At 44.7% G+C, this 24,894-nt stretch overlaps 1 protein-coding gene across 1 annotated transcript in view; it reads right to left on the reverse strand.

Annotated features, from left to right (window-relative positions):
* Positions 1–14,889: 14,889 nt before the first annotated feature.
* HAAO (3-hydroxyanthranilate 3,4-dioxygenase) overlaps positions 14,890–24,894 on the reverse strand; it is a 160,119-nt gene continuing 150,114 nt past the window's right edge. Inside the window, exons 9-10 of the mRNA XM_073672034.1 lie at positions 19,490–19,572; positions 14,890–16,914 (exon numbers count right to left, since the gene is read on the reverse strand). Coding sequence (XP_073528135.1) covers positions 16,839–16,914; positions 19,490–19,572 — 159 coding nt within the window. The 3' untranslated portion in view covers positions 14,890–16,838. The remainder of the gene's footprint in view (positions 16,915–19,489; positions 19,573–24,894) is intronic.

The following is a 24,894-nucleotide window of genomic DNA, read 5'->3' on the forward strand; positions in this document are numbered from 1 at the left end:
TTATTTTTTTTGATAAATCCTTTACGCTAAATGACAAGTACAGTAAGCAACACTGTCACTGTACTTCATATATATGTGACTGACATGTTTCTATCTATCTAATCTATGTGTGAAGCTCTATTCTGTCTGTTATAAATTGTCGGGTACAGATGCTGAATTGCCGGCCGGCTTTTTTAAAGAGACGGTGCATGAAAACACTATTATTTTTTTTGATAAATCCTTTACGCTAAATGACAAGTACAGTAAGCAACACTGTCACTGTACTTCGTATATATGTGGCTGACATGTTTCTATCTATCTAATCTATGTGTGAAGCTCTATTCTGTCTGTTATAAATTGTCGGGTACCGCTGCTGAATTGCCGGCCGGCTTTTTTAAAGAGACGGTGCATGAAAACACTATTATTTTTTTTGATAAATCCTTTACGCTAAATGACAAGTACAGTAAGCAGCACTTTCACTGTACTTCGTATATATGTGGCTGACATGTTTATATCTATCTAATCTATGTGTGAAGCTCTATTCTTTCGGTTCTAAATTGTCGGGTACAGGTGTATGCCGCTGCTGAATTGCCGGCTTTTCATGTTTCACTGTTGGCACTGTTCCCATCGATTTGGGCAATCACTGTAATGCCACAACACCATGGCTGTGGCATTACAGTGAGTGGCAGACAATCCCTGCATGATTGGTGCTCTAAATAGCGCCAGACATGCAGGACACGCTTTTGGTGCACGAACAGTTATCGAACATAACCTCGAACAGCCGAATTTTTTGCAAATCGTTCGGGTTCGTCGAACAACTCGAACACCGCCCAAAACAGCTCGAATTTGAGATTGGCGAACAGTTCTAGTCGAACACCGCTCATCTCTAGTCATGATGCACTATAAAAGCCGCCGCCGCCATTTTGAGCTCACTCTGCTGTGAATTCAGTTAGGGATAGGACGCTGTTGTTCTGAGGGACAGTTTTAGCTACCTATTTGCTCTATACTGCTTTACCCAAGCTCCTTTATAAATCGCTGTGCCTTGCAGCGCTAGTGCACAGTTCTCTGTGCTGTTCACCGCTATCTGCAAGGTCTCTGTGTGTGAGTGCAGCTCACGCTGTAGTGTGTGCTTCAGCCAAGTCTGGTTGTAGTGTGCTCAGTGTGCGTCACTGGCTCATACATTGTCCTTTTTGCTAATTGATCATTTTCCTGATTTCTCCTATTAGTGTGGTGGTTCCATCCGTATCCAGCTACATTGGTTCCAAACACACTATATAGGAGTAGATAGAGAAGTTTTATTTTGTCTTGCAGCGCTAGTGCACAGTGCTCTGCATCTGCACTGTTCACGGCTGTCTGCAAGGTCTCTGTGTGTGAGTGCAGCTCACGCTGTAGTGTGTGCTTCAGCCACGTCTGGTTGTAGTGCGCTCAGCGTGCGTCACTGCCTCATACATTGTCCTTTTTTGCTAATTGATCATTTTTCCTGATTTCTCCTATTAGTGTGGTGGTTACATCCGTATCCAGCTACATTGGTTCCAAACACACTATATAGGAGTAGATAGAGGAGCCTTTCTGCAGCATTGTGCCCTGCAGCCCCAGCCAGATTAGTATTAGCCTATTTTTTGTAGCCTCATCTATTGCATTGTAGGTTACCTTTCTGCATTGTAATAGCTACAAAAAGTTTGTGATACTATCCGTATTCCATCTTTGGGCACATCCAGTGTCTTTTTGTGACCCAAAAAACCTAAATAAAGTTCACCAAACACTCCACTTTACAGTTGTGTAGACCACATTAGCTCATATTAGCCTTCCTCAGCAGTTCCACAGCCTTCTTGTACCTTCTGCTACATTTCCAAGTTAGAGCTTTTTGAAATGGTTCTTGGTAATCACTCTGGATCTCCCTGACGAGGACCCTGAAGACGAGGACCCTGAAGACCACCGCGAAGAAGATGAGGACCCCGAAGACAACGACCCTGAAGATGAGGACCCTGAAGACCATCCCGAAGAAGACGAGGACCCCGAAGACGTCAACCCTGAAGATGAGGACCCTGAAGACCACCCCAAAGAAGACGAGGACCCCGAAGACGAGGACCCTGAAGACGATGACCCTGAAGACGAGGACCCTGAAGACAACCCCGAAGAAGACGAGGACCCTGAAAATGAGGACCCTGAAGACCTCCCCGAAGAAGACCAAGAAGATGACCCTGAAGAAGATGACCAAGAGGACAAAGAACAAGAAGACAACCACCAAGATACAGAAGAACAAGAGACAGAAAACCAACAAGCAGAAGTACAAGAAGCTGCAGAACAAAAAGCGGAAGAACATTAAGCATAAGACTAAAAATCAGAGCAAAAGATATTATCTAAATTATAAACAGAAGAAGCCTAAGCAGTGTATGGGGGTGAGTCCGTTCCTCCTCGTGGTGCCCCTGGAAAAGACCTGCTGCTGCTGGCCAAACTGAACGCGGACAAATCCTGTTGTAAATCTTTTGTGATGGGCAGAACGAAAAGTGTAATGTTCAAACTTTTATAGATAACAACTACAGGAATGCCTGTCACAAATAAGAACATGATGAAGAAGAAGAATATGAAGAAGATGAAGAAGTAGAATATGAAGAAGAATAATAGTTGAATAAGAAGAATATGAAGAATGTAAAAAAAAAGAATAATACGAAGAAGGTGACGAAGAAGAAGATGAAGAAGGTGAAGAAGAAGTTGATGAAAAAGACGCTGATGCTGAGGATGATGAAGGAGAAAGTGTGGGAGAAGTAAAAAAGAAGGTGAAGAGCATGGAAGTAGTGAAACATAAATATCTGACAAAATATAAAAAAACGTAACATAGTCAATATTTCCGTAACTCAGAACGTCTTAAAAAAAATATTAATTCCTGCTATTCCATTTGATTGGGCTAAACCTCTATGCCTTTATTGTCTCCCCCACCTCCCCCAATATATTCTACATTATTCTTAGTTGTTTTCCTTCATGTAGAATTAACCTACAAGGAAAGAAAGGGTTTATTTTCATTCCGATATTTGTGTCCCATTGACTTGCATTGGTTTCCGGTATCGGAATCGGCGATATCCGATACTTTTTGGGTATCGGCCCGATCCAATCCGATCCGATATTTCCTGATATCGGAAGGTATCGCTCAACACTACTGGTGGTGTTTCAGGCACGATCCAGGGCACTGTAGGGTGAAGGGTGCATTTCAGGACTCTCCCCAGTGAGCGGGTGTGGGGCCTCCGTGTTCCTTTCCTGTCCTTAGTAAGTTTATGACCTGCCTGAAACTAGGCCTAACTTGTTCTCCGTCTTACACCTGCTGATCCTGTGGTAGGGCCTTCTGTTGGAGTACGCACTCCCTGGTTTCTGGGGTTTCAGTGGCTCCTGACCCTAGTATAACAGTCAGAGTTTGGTATTCCTGGGACATGTAGTTCGCCAGGGATTCCGGTTGTCTCTGCTAGATATAAGGAATCCTTGCAGACGCGGACCCGGTGTCCAGTATATGGTTTTGGGGTGAGCTGGTAACGCTTCTCTGCCCCCTATGTAGCTCGCTACTCCACTTGCCTTCGGCCACTCGGGCCCTCACTAGGCTTCACACTGGCAGTAGGCCTCACTACTCTTCACCGCTCTTATGGCGTCAGCACGTCTTAGGCTCACTAACCTGAGCTCTAGGCTTGTTTTCACTAGAGGAACTGGACTGAGAACTCTGTCCTTCTCTGGCTCTGAGCAGGGACTCTGTTCTCTAGACTGAGCTCGACTCTGTATTCAGACCTGTACTTGCTGAACTCTCCAGAGGAATTGCCTGCCTTACTCCACCTTCGCTATTTATATCTCTATCCGGGCTCCCTCTGGTGGTCTGAGGTGGAAGGTGGAGGTGTGTGTATGCTGTGAGGGCCTCTTGTGGAGGAATCCGTCCATGCGCCCCTCTAGGATCTGTGGCACTAATGTGCTGCAGGGGCGCCACATTCCCCCCTAGGAAAGCTCAGTACTCCCGGACTGAAGTACTTTTTATAACAATAACAATAACTCTTCCCTTTATGGGAGGCACTTTGCTTAAACGTTACATATAAAACATTATAAATAATAAATAGATATATACAATTTGATAAGCAACCTCAGAATTCAAGTATCTTTTGGTGAGGTTCCCTGACAGGATGTCCATCTCACAGGGTAGAGTACTTGGTAGCTTGAGGGACCTGTCCCAAACCCTCAACGTAGGCCTGGGGTGGCTGCAGGGCATGGAGATCCTGAGTTGGAACTCCGGGAGAGCCACACCAGACAGGTTTTTCTTCTGAGGTCACCTAAAGGGGCACTCCAGGGAGTGCAATTATTTACAACAAATAGTTTTTGGGCTGCACATAGTCCTCAGCCACAAAGTTCTTTAGGTACCCTGACGGGTATTCAGAGGCAAACAAGAAAAGTGTCCATATCACTTAAATTGTCCATTATAAGGCAAAGCACAAGTTAATAAATATATATACGAAAACACACAACATAATACAATACAATACCCCAAAGGCAACTATCTACACTGTCAGAGTTTCCTTCTTTACTGTCTGTATCTGACAGGGGTCTGACCTTGTGTGCTACGTGTCGATCTGCGTAGTATGGGAGTGTGGATGGTATCTTGGTCTGCTTCATCTGCTACCCTGTCAGTTCTACGTGTGGGTAGATTGTAAAACTGCCTTAACCGCGCTAGGGGACTGGCAAGTGTACCATTGGCTGGGCCTTCTTGCTCTGCTCCAACTGGGGATCCTTCTTTCGGGGATTCTTCTTGAGCAGGCTCTTCTGAAGCACTTACAGGTTCTACTTGCTGTGGAGGGTCTTCTGGCTGTTGAAAGAAGTGGATCACAGGGATTATTACTGCTCCTCCTAGTTGAGGCCAATCTGCTGAGAAATCTCCTAAGTCAGTATGGAGTACTGCTTCTTTAGGCTCCTCCGGTACGGTAAGAGGCACTTCTTCTTGGGGCTTTAGCAGGTCTGGACACAACTTCAGATGGTCTCTAGATACCGTTGCAGTCGTTATTCCTCCATCCTTAGTGATTAGACAGGTCTTCCTGTTACCAAATCTTGAATTTAACACAGTGTAGGGTTCTCTCTCCCACTGGTCATCAAGTTTGTGGTTTCTCCTTTTCCTTTTTAACACCACTTCTCCTGGTGTGAAGGGTTCTGGGGGCGCACTTTTATTGTAGTGGGCTTCCTGCTTGTACCTCACCCGAGTGAGACTGTCTTCGACACAGGCCTGTACTCTTCTGTACTGCTCCTGTCTGGTCGTGTCCCAGTCCTCAGTGGACATATCTGCTTCGCGTTTTACTACACCAAGCTCCAGGTCCGTGGGCAACTTCCCAGGTCTTGCACGCATGAGATACGCCGGAGTATAATTGGTGGAACTCACAGGTATGTGGTTGTACAGATCTACCAGGTCAGGTAGTAGGTCTGGCCACTGATTTCTCTCCTCTAGTGGTAAGGTCTTCAGCAGGTCAATGACGATGTTATTCATCTTTTCACAGAGACCGTTGGTTTGGGGGTGGTACGGTGTAGTCCTTATCTTTTTACACCCGTACAAATGGCAGAACTCCTTGAACAATTCGGCCTCAAAGGCTGAGCCTTGATCTGTGAGCACCTGCTCCGGGTATCCATGGGGTCTGCATAAATACGCTTGGAACGTCTTTGCTGCTGTCTCTGCCATCAGGTCTTTGATGGGGCGACCACCAGGAAACGTGAGTAGTAATCCACCATGGTCAGGGCATAGGAGTACCCTGACCTGTTGGGTGACAGCTTGACATGATCCAGGGCCACGATCTCCAAAGGTCAAGTTGTCTTGATGGGTTGCAGGGGTGCCTTCTGGCTGCTGTAGTCTTTTCTTCCGAGGCTACAGGGTCCACAGTTTCGGCACCACCTCTCAATGGAGCTGCGCATTCCCACCCAGTAAAATCGACACTTCAGTAGGGTCTCTAGCTTCTTCCAGCCAAATTGCCCCGCCTGATCATGGTAGGCCTCCAACACCATCTGGATGTCTGTCCTAGGCACTACTATCTACCATACCATCTCATGGGTTTTTGGATTGACGTACCTCCGACACAGCTTCTCACGGTAGATAAACAGCCGGCTTCTCTCGTTCCACAGCTGCTTGGCTTGGAGAGATGCTTTCTTCTCCAGGGAGGAACCTTCTTGGGTTATCAACTCCTTGATACGGCTGACAACCGGGTCACTTGCATGGGTCTCCTTCCAGCTGTGGTGAGGCAGGGGGTTTAACGTCTTACCGCGAGGCCTCCTGGAGGCTCGTTGCTCGTGGATCATTCCATTCCGATGAAAGGCAGGTAGTTCAGTCTCCTCCAGGTCATCCACTTCTTCTTCAGTGTCCGACTGGTAAGGCATCCTAGACAGGGCATCGGCGTTGGCGTTCTTGCGGCCCGCCCGGTACTTAATAGTGAGTTGGTAGTTTGACAGCCTAGCCATCCATCGTTCCAGGGCTCCTAGCTTGGCTGTTTCTAGATGAGTCAAGGGGTTGTTATCAGTGAAGGCAGTGAACTTACTGGAGGCTAGGTAGTGCTTGAACCGCTCAGTGATGGCCCAGACCAGGGCCAGGAACTGCAACTTGAAGCTGCTATAGTTCTCTGGATTCCTCTAGGTCGGGCGGAGCTTCCTGCTTGCATAGGAGATCACCTTCTCTTGGCCATTCTGCTTCTGACTCAATACAGCTCCTAATCCTTCATTGCTGGCATCCTTGTACAGCAGGAATGGTTGGCTGTAGTCAGGGTAGGCTAGGATCTCTTCGCCAGTCAGGATCTCCTTCATCACTTTAAAGGATTCAGCCTGCTCCTCACCCCACTGGAACGGGGATTTCTGCCTCTGGGGGACTGTCCTACCAGGAGGTCTTGCAGAGGCGCCGCTTTCTTAGTATAGTTCCTCACAAACCTCCGGTAATACCCGACTAGTCCCAGGAACTGACGTACCTCCTTGAGGCTCTTCGGCTCCGGCCATTTCTGGATTGCAGTGACCTTCTCCGGGTCTGGTGCTACTCCCTCTGGACTAACAATGTGCCCCAGGTACTGTACCTTTCTCTTGAGCAGGTGGCACTTTGAGGGCTTCAGCTTCATCCTGTAGCGGGACAGCGACTCAAATACCTCTGCCAGGTGCTTCAAGTGGTCCTCATACATTTTGGAGTACACTATCACGTCATCCAGCTATAGTAGTACAGTCTCGAAGTTGCGGTGTCCCAGGCAGCACTCCATCAATCTCTGGAACGTTCTGGGGGCATTGCAGAGTCCAAACGGCATACTATTGAACTCGCAGAGTCCCATCGGGGTGGTGAAGGCTGTGTTCTCCCGATCCTCCTCAGCAACAGCTACTTGCCAGTACCCACTAGTGAGGTCAAGGGTGGAGAAGTAATTTGCAGACTTTAAGGCAGCCAGGGATTCCTCTATACCTGGTAAAGGGTATGCATCTTTATGTGTAATGCAATTTACTTGTCTGTAATCGACACACATTCTCATGCTTCCGTCCTTTTTCCTGACTAGAACTAGGGGAGCTGCCCAGGGACTACAACTATCCCTTACTACCCCTGCCTTCTTCATGTCGTGCAACATCTCTTTCGCCTTCTGGTAGTGTGCTGGTGGTATAGGCCTGTAACGTTTTTTGATGGGTGGATGGTCACCTGTGGGGATATGGTGTTGAACCCCCTTAATCCTCCCAAAGTCGAGTGGGTGCTTACTGAATACTTGCTCGTATTCCTGAACCACCCGGTGTACACCCTGCTTCTGATGGGCAGGAGTGGTGTCTGTCCCAACGTGGAGTTGTTGACACCAATCCTCCACCTGGGTTGATGGGTCATTATCCTCCACTTCATCTGGTGAGGTTAAGGACTCCGCCGTGTGTATGGAGTTATTATTTACTGTGTACAGTTTGGCAACAGTGGCATAGCGTGCTAATCTAACCTCGTCCTCCTCATAGTTTAGGAGGCGTATGGGCACCCTCCCATTGCGTACATCCACTACCTCTCTGGCAGTCAAGAGTGTAGGCCTATGTTCCGAGCTAAGGGGCTCTACTACCGCCTGGTAGCTCCGTCCTTTTAGACCTATTGCTGCTCTACACCATATCAGCATTTCAATCATCGGGGGAATCACAATGGGTACCGGGTCTGTCACCCGTACATTACCAATTTCACCGCCTGTTAGCTTTACCTGTTGCTGGTACATGAGGGCTCGGATCTCTTTCTTCAGCGCCCTTCTCTGCCCTGGTCTGGCAGTGTCAGCTATCTGTTGGAGCAAGAACACAACTTCTCCCAAACAGTTACTAACAATATTAGTGCCAAGTACCATATACAAGTTGGTATCATCAGGATTAGTCTCTACTACAATTAGTTCCTGGTCCTTCAGTTCCACTCTTCCCACCATTACTGCCACATCCTTAACCCCGACTAGGTTAAGGGGGAGGCTGTTTGAGGCATAAACGGAAAGGTTTGGAGCTGGTGGGCTTAGGTCATGCATGGACCAGAACCTTTTGTAGAGGACGTCAGGCATGATGGTTACCTGAGATCCTGTGTCCAGCAGAGTTGATGTCGCGATGCCATCCAGCACAATGGACAGGAAAGGTCTTCCTCCCACGAACCTGCTGTACCAGTCTGTTGGCCCTGGGGAGTCTACTCCTGGGTGTCGGCCCTTGGCCCCAAGGTTTTCTCGTTTAAAGGACAGCTCTGGATGGTGTGACCTGACTTGTGGCAGCGGTGGCAGACAGGGTCCCTCGGTGGACGGCGTTGGTCGCTGATCCTCCCAGGGGGTGGCGTTGTCCTCTTCCTCCTTCTCATCCAGGGGACATCCTCAGGGCTGTCGGCTAGCAGGATCCTTCCTTCCTCCTCGGGCTCCGTCCGCAGCTGCAGGGCACTCAGTACAGTGGTCAGTGTTTTGCTCAACTGACGCACTTCAGAACGCAAGCTGTCCAGCTCACTAGGGGACGTTGCTGGAACCTTGGCTTCAGCAGCCACCGGGGAAAAGGTGGACACTGCAGGCACTGGGGTGGCCCCACCCTGGTAACATTGGATAGCAGTTGTTTCCAGGGGCTGCAGTCCATTTATAGCCATGTCCTTAAGGGTGTCAAAGGTGGCATCTGGATGATCCAGGGACCACCAACGCACAGTCCTGCTCTCCTCTTGAGACCTCAGTCTGCTCCTTCAGCATTTTATTTTCATCACTGATGTTGGTTTGACTGACCTGTTCCAGAGCTCGCAGGGCCCCTTGTAAATGCCAGGCATAGTCCCGAACACTGTCCTCCGGTTGCTGAGAGAAGTTGTAGAACCTCATCCGGAGGTCTGTCTCAGTAAGATTCTCAAAGACAGTCTGTAACTTTTTAAAGATTGCGGACACTGACTCCTGGTCTGCAGCCGACCAGGTTTTTACTTCTCCCTCCGCAGCACCGGTCAATTGTCCTAATACAACAGCGGCTCTTTGCTTGCCTGTCATAGAGTACATGTCCAAAATACCGCATATTTTCCTTTTAAATCCAGACAGGGTATCTGGTTTGCCACTGTACTGGGGGAGCCACTTCACTCCAGGGATGTACGGTAGGGCCATGGGTATGACAGGGATTACAGACCCTGCTGGAGGGGCGGCTGCTTCGGCCTGCTCGGCGCCGAGCTCGGGTTGAACATCAGGGTCTTTAACCGGTACTCCGGCGTTGTGCTGTTCTTCGGACATTCTGGCACCCCCCTAGCGAACCGTGGCCTACCTTCTTTTCTTTTCTTCCGGTAGGCCGCAGCTCCGTGGGTGACGGTCTTCTTCAGAACCTTGCGTCGCTTGCGTCCTACGTCAGAGCGCTCACCGGAGCTCCTTCCAGGACCTGGCGCTTCCTGGTTTGACGTCTAGGCGTGGGGCGTGTCCGGGACTTCGCGCGCTTTAGCAGGTATGCCTCTCAGTTTCCCGCAGTTACGCCCTTCTTCTCGCTCGGCAGCCCAACAATGGCGGAAATCTTCGCCACAGTTAAATACACAGTTTTTATTAAAGGCGCACAGTACTCGGTGGCAACGGGCACAACACTCCGTCGTTGCAACGGGCACGGAATCCTGTTCATGATGCCAGGGCTGACGCGCCCCCTGGGCCGTGGGGTACTCGACAACCGGGCCTATGGCTGCTTGCTGGGATTACCACGGTGGCTGGCCCGGTTCGTGACCCAGGGCGGTCAGTAAAATGACAAAACAAAAAGGGGAAAGTTTGTATGGGATAGGGGGTATATTCGTGATGCCACCTGTAGATTCACCAGCGCTGCGGCAGTCCTCTGAGGCCGGTGTTCTGGCAACCTAGTTGGTGTAGCTCCCCACAGGTGGAGCGGGGCCTCAGGGCAGCATATATGGAGGGACACAGGACAGAGGGGACCCAGCCGGGTCAGAGAAAGGATAGGCACACACAACGGTTCACTTCAGTACCTTTACTGGTGGTGTTTCAGGCACGATCCAGGGCACTGTAGGGTGAAGGGTGCATTTCAGGACGCTCCCCAGTGAGCAGGTGTGGGGCCTCCGTGTTCCTTTCCTCTCCTTAGTAAGTTTCTGACCTGCCTGTAACTAGGCCTAACTTGTTCTCCGTCTTGCACCTGCTGATCCTGTGGTAGGGCCTTCTGTTGGAGTACGCACTCCCTGGTTTCTGGGGTTTCAGTGGATCCTGACCCTAGTATAACAGTCAGCGTTTGGTATTCCTGGGACATGTAGTTTGCCAGGGGTTCCGGTTATCTCTGCTAGATATAAGGAATCCTTGCAGACGCGGACCCGGTGTCCGGTATATGGTTTTGGGGTGAGCTGGTAACGCTTCTCTGCCCCCTATGTAGCTCGCTACTCCACTTCCCTTCGGCCGCTCGGGCCCTCACTAGGCTTCACACTGGCAGAAGGCCTCGCTACTCTTCACCGCTCTTATGGTGTCGGCACGCCATTGGCTCACTAACCTGTGCTTCACTCTAGGCTTGTTTTCACTAGAGGAACTGGACTGAGAACTCTGTCCTTCTCTGGCTCTGAGCAGTGACTCTGTTCCCTAGACTGAGCTCGACTCTGTATTCAGACCTGTACTTGCTGAACTCTCCAGAGGAACTGCCTGCCTAACGACACCTTCCCTATTTATATCCCTATCCGGGCTCCCTCTGGTGGTCTGAGGTGGAAGGTGGAGGTGTGTGTATGCTGTGAGGACCTCTTGTGGAGGAATCCATCCATGCACCCCTCTAGGATCTGTGGCACTAATGCGCAGCAGGGGCGCCACATTAGGTCTCAGGAAGGGACGAGAGCAAACACTGGAAAGGCACATTACCAAGAGTAGTTCACTAACCAAAGAACATGTCTTGATCTGTATACTGCAGCCATGGAAGAATTGCATAGTAAAAGTGAGTCTGTTAACTCGGATCTACGATCTCCTGTCTTGCTTGAAGTCGGTGTCGGTTCCATGAACGGTGTAACAGTGAGTACAGCAAATCCTCCAGTTCAGCACACACTCCGGTCTCAGTCCTTAATAGTAGAGGGGGCATTGGGTGAAAAAAAGATTGTTCCGGCACACAGCGTGATGGTAGCGGCCCCGTGTGCTCCCCTCTACACATAGACTTGCCAAGTTTGATCCGACACTTGGATCAATATCTGGCATGTCTCGCGATTTTGCACACACCACTCGGACTGCAAAAACTCACAGACATGTGAACATCCCATAGACAATCATACGTAAAATTGCTTCTCATAAAAAAAACAGATTGCACTCGTACATGAAAAACTGATGTGTGAATGATCCCAAAGTCTGTGTTTGCAAAAGAGCTAAGAATGAGTTGAATACAGTCCTAGGCGACCTCATAGTGTTATAAGGGTATCTATCTTCTGGTTATCTACCAATTGGAGGGGGGATTTAAATGTGAGGCCTACTTGAACTCAGACTGTATATTTTCTAGTAAACTGGTAATTTTAATACATATACCTTTAAACATTAGCAGTAAAAATAGTAGTTCTATATCTGTGTGTAGACATTACACTAATTTTAAGCTCTTCAAAAACAACATCTGCAAATCCTGACTAAATTGAGTGCTACCATCTGATTGTTTATATGCACATTTCCGTGGTACATGTGCATGAGCAGGTGGATAATTCTTAGAAAATCCATAAACTTCAACAAAAAGTGATTTTCTTTAGCTATAAACATCTCATTTTCTCTTCACTTACTAAATAATACCATACGGCTAGAAATTAAAAAAACTTGAGTACTAATTGTACAAAACACAAAAACACTATATTTATTACTATACTACCCCTCACTTAATAATAAATTTTGCATTTAACACTCTTCCTTTTCATCGTAGGTCATTAAAGAAGCCCACCCCCATGCTTTTTGAGTAGGCACCACAGCCCCCTTCACCAGTTGTAAAAGTAGCGCTTCCCTTTATATGCCATCAGTCACGGTATTGCATTAGTATCATAATAATCTCAGCAATAAAGATGAGAAAATTAATTCAATTCAAATTTAATTTGAATTGACATTTTTAGGATGTTACTGAACCTGGCAAAAGTGAACAATTTGTGATTCGCCACTGCCATTTTATACAATGCAGAAGATTACATCAGCCATAGAAGGATCACAAGACCTCAGGCCCAGCCGGGCTGGCTGCCCTTTAATGTCTTGAAGCTATCACATCACATGGTGTAACATAATCAATCAGGAGGAAGTATCGCTGCCAGTATAAAAGCTGAGGCAGGAAATGCAGCAGCCATTATGCAGTGAATCTGGATAGTGAAAGGATGTCACAGCTCACAACTTAGCCACACAGATAAGGAGAGAAAGCCATAAAAAAACACTGATCAAACTGTATAGTGTGTGACAGCTCAGCACGAAGAAGATAAGAGTATGAGAAAGAAAGAATAGGGTCATACATATTTTTCAGGGCAATTGAAGGCTTATAAATACTTTTAACATGGTTAATCAATTTGTGACAAATGTATTTTTTTGTTTTAAGTTTGGCAAATTTGGTCAATTTGAATATTAAAAGATTTGTCTCTACTCAGCACTCTTGCCAATACCACTTTCGATTCCCCAATAAGTGCAGCAGGCCTATGTCTCCCCAGCTTGTAGTCAGGGCCTACCATACTTCAGCACTATTATTATTATTTATTATTATTATTTTGCAGGCTATCAGCTTTCTTGAAGAGATGGATTTTCAAGTTCGGTCAGAAGGATCCGAATGTGGCAGATAATCGGACGTGTTGGGGCACAGAATTCTAGAGGATGGGGGATATTCAGGAGAAGTCTCTGAGGCAATTGGGTGCTGAACGTACAAGTGTGGAGGAGAGAAGGATGTATTGGGAGGACCGGAGGTTACGTGCGGGAAAATATCGTGAGATTAGTTCAGAGATATACAGAGGAGAGTGGTTATAGATGGCTTTGTAACAGTAATGCTCAATACTACATTCCTAGTAGTCAAAGCAGATCTCACTGACTCCACTTAGTAGTCACTCTACTTCCCATACTTTTTCAGTAGTCACAGTACTCTCCACCATGACTTCCCCAGTAGTCACAGTAGGCCAACACTTCTCCATTTAGTAGTCACACAGCCCTTCCCATACTTTAGTGCCCACCACTATCGCCCCAGTAGTCATAGCAGGCCTTCCACAGTATAGTACAAGGGACCCTCAGCAGTTATTAACACAAAGCTACATCCAGGATCTACAGCAAGTCTCCTTTAGCTCTCCCTGATCTTTGATAACAGTAGTAAAGGCAAGAAAAAGGACCATGGTGATTAATAATATTCAGGACACAAGATGCAATCTGACAACTATTTAGCAAATATTCCTCATTTGGGAAGTGGACGATCGGTCTGATAAATAATAAGAGAGGTAAAATGTGGCTAGGATCTAAAATTGTAAGAGAAAAGCAAAGATATACAGGATGGGCCATTCATATGGATACACCTAAATTAAATGGGAATGGTTGGTGATATCAACTTCCTGTTTGTGGCACATTAGTATATGGGAGGTGGAAAACTTTTCCAGATGGGTGGTGACCATGGCAGCCATTTTGGATCCAACTTTATTTTTTTCAATGGGAAGAGGGTCATGTGACACATCAAACTTATTGAGAATTTCATAAGAAAAACAATAGTGTGCTTGATTTTAACGTAACTTTATTCTTTCATGAGTTTTTTTTACAAGTTTATGACCACTTATAAAATGTGTTCAAAGTGCTGCCCATTGTGTTGGATTTTCAATGCAACCCTCTTCTCCCACTCTTGACACACTGATAGCAACACCGCAGAAGAAATGCTAGCACAGGCTTCCAGTATCCGTTGTTTCAGTGGTCATAAACTTGTAAAAAACTCATGAAAGAATAAAGTTACGTTAAAGCCAAGCACACCATTGTTTTTCTTATGAAATTCTCAATAAGTTTGATGTGTCACATGACCCTCTTCCCATTGAAAAAAATAAAGTTGGATTCAAAATGGCCAACTTCAAAATGGCCACCATGGTCACCACCCATCTGGAAAAGTTTTCCACCTCCCATATACTAATGTGCCACAAACAGGAAGTTGATATCACCAACCATTCCCATTTAATTTAGGTGTATCCATATAAATGGCCCACCCTGTATATAAGTGATAAATATTTAATCTTACTATACAGTATGTTATAGATATATAATAATATTTATATTATTGATTAGTATGCAAGACAATGCATCATCCAAAATATTTGAGGGCTAAGAAGAAGGAAGAATGATCCAGCTGGTTAGGTTACTGTGAGAATCTTCTCAGTTATTTCCATCTCTATATAAATAAGCTATAATAAATAATCTAGCATTGGTTAATTAGAGAAAATGTCAGCCTGGACAAATGTGTGAATGAGTAACGATGATTCAGAATCGAACGGCTGAAGTTGATGGCACGGGAAACGTAACACATATAGTTCATCCTCTCTGAATTCTATGATTTTATATATCAGGAAATACAGTAATAAAAAACATCTGGTCCTTAACAGTATGGAAATACAACCTCCGGTGAACAAAAACTAGGCGAAAATGCAGAAGTAGTGTGTGAAAAATTTAGTACACCCCATGAATCAATAGCTTGTAGAACCACCTTTAGCAGCAATACATTGAAGTAATGGTTTTCTGTATAAATCTATCAGTCTCTCACATTATTGTGGTGGAACTTTGGCCAGCTCTTCTTTATAACTTGCTTAAGTTCATTAATGTTTGTGGGCATCGTTTATGAACAGCTCTCTTATGCCACAGCATTTCAATCCGGTTGAGATCTGGACTAAGACTTGGCCATCGCAACACCTTGATTATTTCGTTTTTCAGCCATTCTAGTGAAGATTTGCTAGTGTGCTTGGAATTACTGTCCTGTTACGTGACAGAGTTTCGGCCAAGCTTTAGCTTTTGGATAGACGGCCTCACATTTGTCTCTAGACTACTTAATTATACAGAGGAGTTCATGATCAAATCAACGAATATAAGGTGCCCAAGTCCTGTGGCTGCAAAAAAACTTACATCATCACTCCTCCACCACTTTGCTTGACAGTCAAAATGAGGTGTCTGTTATGTTTGGTTTTTGCCAAACACGACACAGAGCATTATGGCCAAACATCTCCACTTTGGTCTTGTCTGTTCAAGAGACATTGTTCTAGAAGTGGTCATATGCAATTTTACAACTCTGCAAGTTAAAAAATAAGAGGCTTTCTCCAGTCAAACCAATTTTGACTCCATAACTAGGCTGTGAGTGTGGGGCTTTTGGTACACCGTTTCTATGGATGTCTCTATGTACCAGTACTCACATGAAGAGATTTCATCAGATAGTTTTAACTCTACTGCAGAGGGACGAATGAAGATTCCAGAAGAAATTTATTTTCAAGCTTAATTCTTGTATTATGCTCAATAGTAACAGCAGCAGCTGTAGTAGTTACAGTATCTGCAAACAACTGCAGTAGGTAAAAAGACTAACCTGAAGTAGAAATGTATAGGGATCAACCTCAGACGAATCTGGCTGACAAACAGTGATACAGGAAGAAGAAGAGAGGGGTTGCTAAAATCACAGCCAGGCTACAGGATGAGAGACAGGACAAACTACTAAAAGGCAAACCTGATTGCATAGCAGTGTAAAAGCAACAATACAATGGCAATTCAATATTGCATGATTCCCAAGTCATGGGACATGACAAAATCCTTTCAAACAAGTAATTCTTGATCAGTGTGTATTGACATGAACTTGAAAATGAAATATGCTAACTGAGGCCTTTCAAGTCTGAGATGTAGTTTTTGGTTTTTTTTGCAATTTCTCTGAGCGTTGCATGGTCTGACTTTAGGGTTAATTAGCTGGGACAGCCCATCCTGAGGAGATTGTCAACTGTCTTAAATGTTTGCCACTTGTAAATACTCACTCGCTGCAGAATGTTAGTCTCCAAATTTTTTGGAAATGGCCTTAAAACTTCTTCTCTTATTGACGGGTAGCAACAATTGCTTCTCTAAGATCATCCTCCTTGGATATGTGCTAACCAGCGAACCATGAAAACGTCTCCTTCTATGGAGTAATCACACTTGCTGATGAACAATTAATAAAAACATTTCCTCAAATAAAAAAGCAATAAAATATTATTAAGTTAAAGTCACAATCAAAACAAATCCTGTCCTATAATCAAAAGGTGCTCCAACAAAAAGAATTATCCAAAATGGAAAGGCATTTCTAATACTTTTAAAACAGATGAATACACTGACATTTCCCTTAACGCTAGAATTTTCGTTTATTACATGTGTATATACTCAAGGACGAAGCATCCGATATCAAATTTATTCATGAACATGTTTAGTGGCAAATGTGTCATGATAAAAATGCAGCTGCTCTCTTCGGAAAATGCTCTGATCAAGTGATTAATATGTTTTCCTTTGAGCTGGTTCCATGCGAATGCAGAAGGCAACACAGCCCTCATGTCTCCTCCAGGAAAACCTGTTCCAAGTAAAATAGTAAGAAACTGTTACTGCATAGAAAACATCACACACATATTCAATAAATTCAGGATATTCCAGTAAGTATACTATTCAGTACTCAGTATTTATTTCAGCCGAAACCACTCATCAACAATCCACCGGATAGGTGACTCATGAATATTAGATCGGTTGGGCTTCAATTGTAAGGACTCTCATGATCACATGAATGGGAAACTCAAATCTCCTGCCCCCATCAGTATTGGATGGTACATTCAAGACCTGTGAATGTGGCAGCTGTGGTTGGCTGATTTTGTCACTGCCTAGACTACGGAGCTTCCGGCTTCAAACTAGACCGCCATCCTATTCAAACCTCCTTCCATCCTTGGTCGCACGGGTGCAGGTACTGGCGTCCCAGTAACCAGAATCCCACCAATCCAACTGCTTTAGGCTGGAAAATTCCCATATATTTTAAATTAAATATTTAGCACATATACAAAATACATATCGATGGAGTATATTCTACATAACCTAAAGATGTGAACTTTAAAGGGGTTCCACCATCATAAAGATTTATGAACATTGGGATTTCATTACTGAAATTCCAGTGATCTTAAATATAGGAGTACCCAGTCCATATATCATTATATCTAGGGATGAGCGGACCCGTGTAAGTTCACGCACTTTCTAGTACCCAACCGAACTTTATTCTCTCTCGAGAGAGAGAAGTCCGTGTTTGGAGTTTAGCACCAGACACTAGGTGTCCGGTGCAAACCCCGAACTTTAAAGGGGTTGTCCATCAAAATCGATAAGTCTGCAGTAAGTCTGTGTGACTGCAGTCTTTGAATTCCCCCCAGCGCACGCACTGTGCGCTGCGGGGATTCGCCGGTTTCTGACCTGGAACCGGAAGGTATGTATGGGTTATACATACTCCCAGCCAGGGCCCGTCTAGTGATGCGGCTATCCATGAGTATATGAGTTATACATACTCCTGGCCAGTGGGTGCAGCCTCGCTTTCATACACTTATATGGAGCGAGGCCACACCCTCTATTCGTCAATGCCCACCGGCCAGGGGTATGTATAACTCATACATACCCTCCAGTCCTGGGTCAGAAACCGGTGAATCCCCGCAGCGCACAGTGCCTCATGTCTCCTCCAGGAGATTGCAGACTTATCGATTATGGACTGGACAACCCCTTTAAAGTTCGGGTTTGCCCATCTCTAGTTTTGTCCTCAGCTCCAGGTTTATGTGGGCCCTTGGGCAACTGAGTCCCAGTGGGCATCTCTTCAATTTCGATTTTTGCTATTCACCTTTGAAGAGCTTTAACTTTTTAATTTACATTTCGGTAAGGTAGTTTTGCAGTATGAGCTGTACTTTATATTATTACCATTTTGGAGTTCACTCAACTTTCTGGTCTCTTTCATTGCATTTTTTGGAAACTGAAGTAATGAAAATATAGCAATTCTGCTAATATACAGCAATTTACCAGGTGGGCTAAATGTTATATTATTAGTTCGGACAGTTATACAAGTTGCAATAATCAAATATGCTATTATTCTATTTTTTTTCATGTATGTTATGGTAAAGGGGGTGATTTTTATATATAAAAATATATATATTTGTATTTATTTATTTTTTTAAATATTATTCAATGTTTTTTACATTTATATTAATCCCCTTAGGGCACTTGAACGTGCTTGATCAAGATAATGCCATTGGAATTGTGGGGGCAATGGGCATCAGAAGAAAACCCCCAATTCCAAGCTATTTTATACCACTGTGATGATTGATAGTGGCCTCTAAGTGATTAAACTGCTGCAGTCGGAGCTAAATCTAATTCCTGAAGTTACATTCAGTTGTCAGCTATATCGAACAGCCAAGCTCAGCTCTTGAGTCTGCCCATGCAATGCGGACATCCGCCATACATATGCGGCAGATGTTGGCAATGGAAATGTGGGTCGAATGAGCAGCATAGATACAGAAAGTCCCAGGAATTGCCCAGGTTTACCAAGTGATTTTTTTCATTGAATTTATATTTTCCCATTACTGAGAAGGAGGTGACAGCTGGTGCCCATAAAGTTCTATGAAGAATTATAACTGTTATTTCAGGAGAACTTGCAGCAGAATGTCTGTGTCTAGCTCCTCCCCTTCCATAGAATATTACGTGCACCAACTGTCATCTCCTATTTTAGCAATGAATACAGATTTTACCCACCACTTGAGAATGAATGAGGGCAAGAGATAAATCCAGAAAGAGATAGAAGCAAATTAATCTGATAAGATATATTACAAAGTTGTTTATTTTGATGTTTACTATTAATTTATTAAATAAAAATTATAATGACGATCACTCTTTAAACGTCCTTGATTTGGTGACGCAAATGTAAAGCCCTAATCTGTGGCCAAAAATCAAGCCAAAAAAATCTATATTTAACCAAAGTCTAAAATAAAATAAAAAAAATTACATTTAACATTAAAATATGTCATTCCAAAGGGTGAAATTTTGCTGTGGAGATCTGAATACCATGGTCCTGAAGGGTTAAGCCATACAGTTCTGCATATTGTACATCATGAAGGTTTTATCTCTTAACTTACGCAGACTGTTTTGGTAGGAGCAGGCTGTCTCCAGTTGCTAACGTCAGAACTCTGTCACCAGCAGCTACCACAGAGGAGCCTTCCTGCAATGTGTTGCCATAAGAAAATGTCACTATAAACGATATTATGGTTCATTGTTATATTGTTTAGAATATACAACATTGTTTTGACATACTTGTTCCAAGTCATTGTGCCTCCGCACGGCCCTAATACAGCGAGACTGTTCTTTCATATAGTAATAGGGGTAAGAGAGAAATAAGTTGTGACTGTGCCAGTATATTTCCCCATAGTTGTGCTGATTAATTGGTAAGTTCATATTGCAAACTGAATGCAAAGCCTCATTCAGACGTCCGATTTTTTTACATAAGTCAAAAATCGAACCGATTATTCTGATCAGAGTTTGATCAGAGGGTAGTCCGATTGCCGTCCGATTTTTTCGTACGTGGAAAAATGTAAAAAAAAAATTCTCCACCTTCTCGATTCTGAAAGTCTGTGAAAATCTGTGCAATTTTTTCACTAACCCATTGACTTGAATTGCCAATTTTAGTCCCACCCTTCGATCAAAATCGACATGCCTCTAGGATTTTTTGCGGATCTCTCCATCTGCAAAAATTCAGGGGCAGGTGAATGGCCCCATAGACTAACTTTGAGATAAAAAAAATATGGAATCAACCAGAAATTATAGAATTTTTTTCTATATAGGATCTACTTATTGTGGAGTTCAAGTTACATAATATACTAAGGAACCAGGCAAAAAAAAAATACTTAAACATTAACTTTTTTTTAATGCAACCTTCAGGTATTGCAAAGTTATTATACTTCCTTACCTTATTTTGCTTCGTTCTCTTCCAAGCACTATGCATCAGTGCTGCTTCAATGTTCAGTTCATGATCCTTTAGAGGCTGCTTTTAACTGCTGCTCAGCAAAGATTTATAAACTATGATCAAACAAACAGAGTGTGGGATTTTTCCTGCCTGAATAGGGAAGTTTAGAGGCTTAGAGAGGGAAAGTCACAAACAGACTGTTTTAACCCCTTCAAGCCATGGCCATTTTTTGCTTTTTTTGTTTTTTCTTCCCCTTCTTTCCAAACCTATCATTTTTTTATTTTCTCTGTCAATATAGCCGTATGAGGCCTTCTTTTTTGTTGGATAAGTTGTACTTTTGAATTACTTAATTCATTCTACCACATAGTGTACTGGAAAATACGAACAAAAATTCCAAATGCATTGAAATTGCCAAAAGAGTGCAATTTCCCTTTTTTTTTATTTATTATGTTCATTATATGGTAAAACTGATCTGGAAATATGATTTTCCAGGTCATTACGAGTACACAGATCTCAAACATGTATAGACTTCCCCGCAGCCCTTAGCGGAGGAGGGAACATGGCTGGGGGAGAAGCAGACCCATAAACACATGCCTGAAGTGTTAGTTTTGCATAGCTGAGTAGTTTTTTTAGCAAAGGGGGGTCCTGCATTGTTGGGGGGAGCACAGGATATGTGCTTGTTGCTTTCTGGGAAGAGAAGAGTTTATTAGGCGGTGGACGTCCTTTCCTATCTGTTTGTTCGCTCTCTTTTCATACCTGGAGGAATTGAGGAAACATTTTCCCTCCTGTCCGCCCTGTTACAATCATTTCTACAGTTGTTCATTTCAGCATTACTTGTATGGTGATGACTTATTGTCTTATTGTATTTGTTGCATTAATGGTTATATATAGTGTTGAGCATTCCGATACTGAAATATCGGGTATCGACCGATATTCGCTGTATCGGAGTTCCGATACTGAGTTCCGATACTTTTACAATATCGAATACCGGAATCGGAAGTTCACCTAATGCCTGCCCTCTGCAGTGTCTCTGAAGGATGACAGGCTGGATGGCAGCGCTCAGCTGCGATCCAGCCTGTCATCAGAATGCCATCCCAGCGTGGGAGAATTCTCCTGCTCAAGCGCTGACATTACATTATCTCCCTTACATTACAATTAAATGGAATAGCAGGAATTAATATTTTTTTTAAGACGTTAATGCCACAGCCATGGTGGTTGTGGCATTACAGTGGTTGCCCAAATCGATGGGAACAGTGCTCACAGTGAAACATGAAAAGCCGGCAATTCATCAGCGGCATATACCGGTACCCGACAATTTAGAACAGAAAGAATAGAGCTTCAAACATAGATTAGATAGATAGAAACATGTCAGTCACACATATAAGAAGTACAGTGACAGTGTTGGTTACTGTACTTGTCATTTAGTGTTAAAGGATTTATTTAAAAAAATAATAGTGTTTTCATGCACCGTCTCTTTAAAAAAGCCGGCCGGCAATTCAGCATCGGTACCCAACAATTTAGAACAGAAAGATAGAGCATCACACAAAGATTAGATAGATAGAAACATGTCAGTCACATATATAATAAGTACAGTGACAGTGTTGGTTACTGTACTTGTCATTTAGTGTTAAAATAAAGGATTTATTAAAAAAAAAATTGGCGTGGGGTTCCCTGTAATTTTAGTCTCTAGCGGAGGTTAAGCAGACGGCTGGGGCAGATGTTTGAAGCCTGGGAAGGGGGTAATACCCACGGAGCTTCACAGGCTACTAATATCAGCCCCCAGTTGAATACCTAGCCTTTACTAGCTATTAAAATGGGGTCCCCAAAAAAAATGACGTGGGGTCCCCCCTATTTTAATAGCTAGCAAAGGTTAGGCAGACAGCTGGGGGCTGATATTAATAGCTCAGGAAAGGTGCCATGAATATTGGCCCCCTCCCAGGCTAGAAACACCAGCCATCAGCCGCCCCAGAAATGGCGCATCCATAGGATGCGCCAATTCTGGCACTTAGCCTCGCTCTTCCCACTGCCCTGTAGTGGTGGCAGTGGGGTAATGGGGCTGGGGTTGATGTCAGTTTATAATGCCAGCTGACAGCAAGCCCAGGTTAGTAATGGAGAGGCGTCTATAAGACACCCCCATTACTACACCCATAGTCAAAGTTAAAAAAACCCACAAACACCCAGAATAAAGTCCTTTAATTGAAATAAATGCACAATTCTTTATTGTTCTAAATTAAACCATACCTACCGTCACGCCCATTCCAGCTGAAGCCAACGATCTCCTGCAATAAAAGTAAAATAATAAAGCAACATCATCCTTACCTTTCCATGGTTCCCAGGACAGCTTCAGCTCTGCTACATTCACATGACAGGCTGGATCGCAGCAGAAAGCTGCCATCCAGCCTGTCATGCCGCAGGCGGACACTGAGAAGCGCAGGCATGCTTGCGCTCCTCAGTGTCAGGCTGTGACGGCATCCAGATGAGTCGACAATGAACTCAGCTCACCTCATGCACGTCACTGACAGCGTGGGAGAATTCTCCTGCGCATTCAGTGAGCGTGAGAGACTCGGCTCATCTGGATGCTGTCACAGCCTGATACTGAGGAGCGCAAGCATGCCTGCGATTCTCAGTGTCTGCCTGCGGCATGACAGGCTGGGTGGCAGCTTTCTGCTGCGATCCAGCCTGTCATTTCTATGTAGCAGAGCTGGAGCTGTCCTGGGAACCATCGAAAGGTAAGGATGATGTTGGTTTATTATTTTTCTTTTATTGCAGGAGATTGTTGGCTTCAGCTGGAATGGGCGTGATTGTAGGTATGGTTTAATTTAGAACAATAAAGAATTGTGTGTTTATTTCAATTAAAGGACTTTATTCTGGGTGTTGTGTTTTTTTTAAATACTTTACTAGAAATTCATGGAGGTCATGTCTAATATTGGCGTGACCCCATGAATTTCGGGCTTAGGGCCAGCTGATAATACCAAGCTGGCCCTAACCCCTTTATTACCCAATGAGCCACCGCACCAGGGCCCTGGATGAGTTGGGTACAGCGCCAGAAGAGAAAGCTTGGGCCTCCCTGCGCTGCAGATTCGAGCCCCCAGCTGCCTAGTTGTACCTGGCTGGACACAAAAATAGGGCGAAGCCCCACGTATTTTTTTTTTTAATTATTTCATGAAATTCATGAAATAATTAAGAAAAAAAGGGCTTCCCTATATTGTTGTGTCCGGCCAGGTACAAATAGGCAGCTGGTGGTTGGGGGCAGCCCGTTCCTGCCTGCTGTACCTGGCTGGACATAAATATAGTGCAAAGCCCCACGTCAATTTTTTTTAATTATTTCAGGAAATTCATGAAATAATTAAAAAAAAATTGATGTGGGGCTTCGCTCTATATTTGTGTCCAGCCAGGTACAGCAGGCAGGAACAGGGTGCCCCCAACCACCAGTTGCCTATTTGTACGTGGCCGGACACAACAATATAGGGAAGACCTTTTTTTTTAAATTATTTCATGAATTTCATGAAATAATTAAAAAAAAATTGTGGTGGGACTTCGCACTATATTTGTGTCCAGCCAGGTACAGCAGGCAGGATCGGGCTGCCCCCAACCACCAGCTGCCTATTTGTACCTGGTAGGACACAACAATATAGGGAAGCCCTTTTTTTCTTAATTATTTCATGAATTTCATGAAATAATTAAAAAAAAAAAATACGTGGGGCTTCGCCCTATTTTTGTGTCCAGCCAGGTACAACTAGGCAGCTGGGGGCTGGAATCTGCAGCGCAGGGAGGAACCAAAGCTTTGTGGGGCCCCCCCCCGCTGCAAATTGCAGTCCGCAGCCACCCCGGAAAATGGCGCGTTCATAGAAGCGCCATCTTCTGGCGCTGTACCCAACTCATCCAGGGCCCTGATGCGGTGGCTCACTGGGTAATAAAGGGGTTAGGGCCAGCTTGGCATTATCAGCTGGCCCTAAGCCCAAAGTTCATGGGGTCACGCCAATATTAGACATGACCGCCATGAATTTCTAGTAATGTATTTAAAAAAACACAACACCCAGAATAAAGTCCTTTAATTGAAATAAACACACAATTCTTTATTGTTCTAAATTAAACCATACTTACCATCATTCCCATTCCAGCTGAAGCCAACGATCTCCTGCAATAAAAGAAAAATAATAAACCAACATCATCCTTACCTTTCGATGGTTCCCAGGACAGCTCCAGCTCTGCTACATCGAGATGACAGGCTGGACCGCAGCAGAAAGCTGCCATCCAGCCTGTCATCCCGCGGACACTGAGAAGCGCAGGCATGCTTGCGCTCCTCAGTGTCAGGCTGTGACGGCATCCAGATGAGCCGAGTCTCTCACGCTCACTGAATGCGCAGGAGAATTCTCCCACGCTGTCAGTGACGTGCATGAGGTGAGCTGAGTTCATTGTCGGCTCATCTGGATGCGTCACAGCCAGACACTGAGGAGCGCAAGCAAGCCTGCGCTTCTCTGTGTCTGCAGGATGACAGGCTGAATGGCAGCGTTCTGCTGCGGTCCAGCCTGTCATCCCGATGTAGCAGAGCTGGAGCTGTCCTGGGAACCATCGAAAGGT

The sequence above is a fragment of the Phyllobates terribilis genome, unplaced genomic scaffold, assembly GCF_046119375.1.
Source record: "Phyllobates terribilis strain yellow unplaced genomic scaffold, ASM4611937v1 Scaffold_3__8_contigs__length_932513732, whole genome shotgun sequence".
NCBI classification, from domain to species: domain Eukaryota; kingdom Metazoa; phylum Chordata; class Amphibia; order Anura; family Dendrobatidae; genus Phyllobates; species Phyllobates terribilis.